This window comes from Nicotiana attenuata, unplaced genomic scaffold, assembly GCF_001879085.1.
Source record: "Nicotiana attenuata strain UT unplaced genomic scaffold, NIATTr2, whole genome shotgun sequence".
NCBI classification, from domain to species: Eukaryota; Viridiplantae; Streptophyta; class Magnoliopsida; order Solanales; family Solanaceae; genus Nicotiana; species Nicotiana attenuata.
Genome location: NW_017673695.1, coordinates 42218 through 46844, shown reverse-complemented (window position 1 = coordinate 46844; position 4627 = coordinate 42218). Strand labels below are relative to the sequence as shown.

At 39.1% G+C, this 4627-nt stretch overlaps 1 protein-coding gene across 1 annotated transcript; it reads left to right on the top strand.

Annotated features, from left to right (window-relative positions):
• Positions 1–260: 260 nt before the first annotated feature.
• On the top strand, positions 261–4423 carry LOC109217055. The gene is made up of 4 exons (XM_019381287.1): positions 261–360; positions 573–918; positions 3750–3895; positions 4254–4423. Exons 1-4 carry the CDS (start codon positions 261–263, stop codon positions 4421–4423), a joined length of 762 nt encoding a protein of 253 aa, XP_019236832.1.
• Positions 4424–4627: the final 204 nt, after the last annotated feature.

Genomic DNA, 4627 nt, shown 5'->3' with positions numbered 1-4627 from the left:
TGCAGAACCTGATGAAGGTGATATGCTCGTTATTCAGAGGATCTTACATGTTGAACATGAAGATGATGAATCATTGCAACTCCCACATGAGGCATCACATGGCAGAAGTTGCATTAATGCTGTTTCGGAAGAGATGCTGACTAAATAAGGTTTGGAAAGTTGGGTGATTGCAAAATGGTGTTGAAAGTCATTGAAAGATGCTTGGTCTCTTTTTCTATTGGTAAATCTATAAAGACCAAATTTGGTGTGATGTGGCAAAGATGGATGCTTGTCATTTAGTACTTGGAAGACCAGGGCAATATGATAAGCGTGTTATTCATGATGGATATGGTAACACCTATTCATTCATAATTGATGGACGTAAGTCGTTTTGACGCCTTTGCACCTTAAAGAACTTTCAAAGAAGAAAAAGACCGTGTCTGACACGCTAATGACCAGATCACAAATTATTGGGTACATCAGCCATTGTACATAACAGGAGCCATGGAAGACTCACAAGATAAGGGGAGCATGAGTTAGCACGAGCCAAGAAGTTACTTGCTAAGTTTGATGATGTGATTCTGAACCATTAGAACTTCCACCCATGCGCGATATTCAACATCAAATCGACCTTATACCAGGAGCATCATGGCCAAACAAAGCCGCTTGTAGGATGAATAAAGATCAAATGTGCGTTTTGATGCCATTGCACCCTAAAGAACTTTCAAAGAAGGCAAAGACAGTGTCTGATGCGCAAATAACCAGGTCCCAAATTATTGGGCACATCAATAAAGGAGAGCCATTGTTTGATATCTCTGAACCATTAGAACTTCCACCCATGCGCGATATTCAACATCTAATTTACCTTATTCAAGGAGCATCGTGGCCAAACAAAGCCGCTTATAGGATCAATCCTACACTACAAGCTGAACTCCAAAGGTAAGTCGAAAAATTGGAGAGGAGTTTTATAAGGGAGAGCCTTAGTCCCTGTGCCGTACCTACTTTGCTTGTTCCTGAGAAAAATGGCACGTGGAGGATGTGTGTTGACAGTCGAGCAATCAACAAGATAACTATCAAATATCGCTTCCCAATCCCCAGGTTAGATGATCTATTTGACCAATTACTTGGTTCTAAGGTCTTTTCAAAAATAGATTTGAAGAGTGGGTACCACCAGTTTCGTATTAGAGAAGGTTGAATGGAGGACTGCCTTCAAGCCTAGCCATGGATTGTATGAATGGTTATTAGCCTTTTGGTTTTTCAAATGCTCCGAGCACATTCATGAGGCTTGTGACTCATGAGTTTTAGACCATTCATTGGGAAGTTTGTTGTTATCTACATTGACGATATCCTAATATATAACAAAGAGGAAGCTGAACATAGAATGCATTTGGAGAAGGTTTTCGAAACCTTAAGGAGAGAGAAGCTATGCACAACTTAAGAAGAGCATATTTTAAACTTGTTTGCTTTCTTGGTTACATAGTAACTAGTGCTGATATTCAAGCTGACCCAAGCAAGATCGAGGCAATCATAAGTTGGCCAATTCCTAGGTCAATTTTGGATATAAGGAGCTTTCATGGAATGGTGTCCTTCTATCGATGATTTATCAAAAATTTCAGCACTTTGGCCCTGTAATTGAATAAAAGGAGACATGTTCTAGTGGAATGAAGAAGCTCAACAGAGTTTTGAATTGATAAAAAAGAAGATGACACAAGCTCCTATCCTTCAGTTACCTAAATTTGATGTTTTATTTGAAGTAGAATGTGATGCTTCGGGTGTTGGTGTTGGAGGAGTTATTAGCCAGGAAGGTAAACCCGTGGCTTATTGAAGTACTCCACCTATGAAAAAGAGTTCTATGCTACTGTTCGCGTGTTGCAACTTTGGAGTCATTATTTATTACCAAGAGATATTGTGGCTATATTCTGATCACGAGGCACAAAAGTATCTTAGTCACCAACAAAAGCTCAACGCAAGGCATGGAAATGGGGAGAGTTTCTTTAGAATTTTTAGTTCGTAATCAAGCACAAAAATGGAAACCTCAATCATGTGGCTGTTGGTAGAAGACCGTGCTTTCTTCCTATGATGCAAACTAATGTATGGATTCGACCATATCAAGTTGATGTATGAAGCTGATCCGGACTTTGGAGATGTTTCGAAGAGATGCTTGGAGGGTCCACAAAGAATGTTTGTAATTCGAGATGGGTTTCTTTACTATGGAAATCGGCTATGTATGCCCTTTATGGGAGTTCATTATGAGGGAAGCACATGAGGGTGAATTAGCTGGTCATTTTGGCTATTTCTAAAACATTGAAGATGATTAAAGAGAACTTCTGGTCTAAATTGAACAAAGATGTGTCCAGGCTTATTGAGCGTTGTCAAACATGTAGGAAAGCAAAAATGCATGGGAGCAATAAGGGATTATCTATAGTACCTTGGATTTCCAAGATCTCAAAGGAGGTAAGGACGTTATCTTCGTTGATGTTGACAGATTCTCTTAGATGGCACACTTTATCCCATGTAACAAGACAAGCGATAGAACTCATGTGGCTGCTTTGCTCTTTTATCTGATTGTGACACTAAGTTTCTCAGTCATTTTGGCGTACTTTATGGGCTAAGCTTGGTACGGGGTTGAAGTATAGCTCATCTTATTACAAGTCCCTTTGAAGTGGTTTATCGTAAGAACCCTCTTGGTCCATTAGACTTGTCTCCTCTTCTTAAAACCCATTATTTTTAGTGGAGATGCTGATGTGAGGGTTAAGCAATTAAAAAAGTTGCACGAGAAAATAGTAAAAGAGATTAAGAGACAAATAAAGGAATATATCAAACAAGTTGATAAGAAGAGAAAAACACACTTCTTGAATGTAAAGAAAGATTTCTTAACCAAAAGATGGTCCATCTCGAGTTGTACAAAAGTTCGGTGACAATGCTTACAGATTAGATCTATCGGACCATTATGGGGTTTCACGATATTTAGTGTTGTCTGACCTTGCGCCATTTATTGAGCCTTTAGACTCGAGGACGAGTCCTTTTCAATGAGGGGAGAATGATGTAAAGCAAGAAACTATATTTGCTTTTTGTTGTTTAGCTTGCGAAAAACAAGTTCTTATATGCCCACGAATAGGTGCGTGGTCGTGTTTTCAAGCTCAAAAGGCCCAAGATTGATCTCAAGAAGCCAGGACCCTTTCCTTCTTAAAAAATAGGATTTAGTTTATTCCTTTTAGAATAAGGATTTTACTTTTAGTAGATTTTAGTTCTGTTCCTTATAGAATAGGGATTTTACTTTCCTTGTCTAGTAATGTTATTTCCTTTTTAGAATAGGAATTCTAGTCATCAAAGAAGAAACTCTAGGCAGATAAAGGATTCTAGTTTCTGTTCCTAATTTGCAATAGAGTGTTTTTCTCTATTTGGTCTTCTTTATCCTTATTTTTGGTTACAAGCAATGTGGTGATAGTCTTTATCTTGTTTTCAATTGCTTAGTCGTTCAAGAACACGTTTCTTGATCTAAATTCGTTTTGTTTGGTTATCATAGGATCATAACTTTCCTTGAACCGGTACATCATCAATGTTTACTTGTTTTGAACGAGTAAATAGTCTTTCTTATAGTTCAGATTGTCAAAATTCATCTCGTTTTTGAATCGTCAGATTCCGAGTCCTAAAGCTTGAGATACGTTGTTTCTTGAAACCGGCCCACAAATCACGTTTGCTTTTCAAGAGCTTGATCTTGGTCGGTTGGTTCTTTGTAAACTGGAAGAATCGCGTCAATTTGGTATCAGAGCAGCAGATGGTGAACCTAATATGCAAGCAAGAAAAGGTCGTTGGGTTCAAGAATGTGAAGGAAGAGCAGCCGATCATGACATGGAGATGGAAGAGATGAGAAGGACACTAAAACAGCTACAGAGGCAACTACAACACTACGAAAGTCAATAACGGCGTAGAAGGCCTAAGGAAGAAGATGAAGGGGACTCTGATATTAATCCCTTTCATGTGGCTGATGGAGATGACTCTGATCGCCCAAGGCGAAAGGAAGAACCATACTAGGGGGAAAAAGGCTTATGTGAAGGTTGATATTCCTGATTTTTAGTGGTTATATTGGCCGTAGAACAAATTTTAGAGTTCAGGAATTATTCTGAGGTACAAAAGGTTAAGATCGCTGCCATCAAGTTTAAGGGATATGCTTCACTTTGCGCGATATTCAGCATCATATTGACCTTATTCTTAGTGGTTTCATCAACTTATTTTCTTCAAGTTCTGGGATCTCCCAACCTTTGTGTTATCAGATGTTCCGTTAGAACTTCCACCCATGCGCGATATTCAGCATCATATTGACCTTATACCAGGAGCATCGTGGCCAAGCAAAGCCGCTTATAGGATGAATCCAACACTACAAGTTGAACTCCAAAGGCAAGTCGAAGAATTATTGGAGAGGGAAAATAAGGGAGAGCCTTAGTCCCTGTGCCATACCTGCTTTGCTTGTACCTAAGAAAAATGACACTTGGCGGATATGTCTTGACAGTCGAGCAATCAACAAGACCACTATCAAATATCGCTTCCCAATCCCAAGGTCAGATGATCTATTCGACCAATTACATGGTTCTAAGGTCTTGATTTGAAGAGTGGGTACCACCAGATTCGTATGAGAGAAGGTGATGAA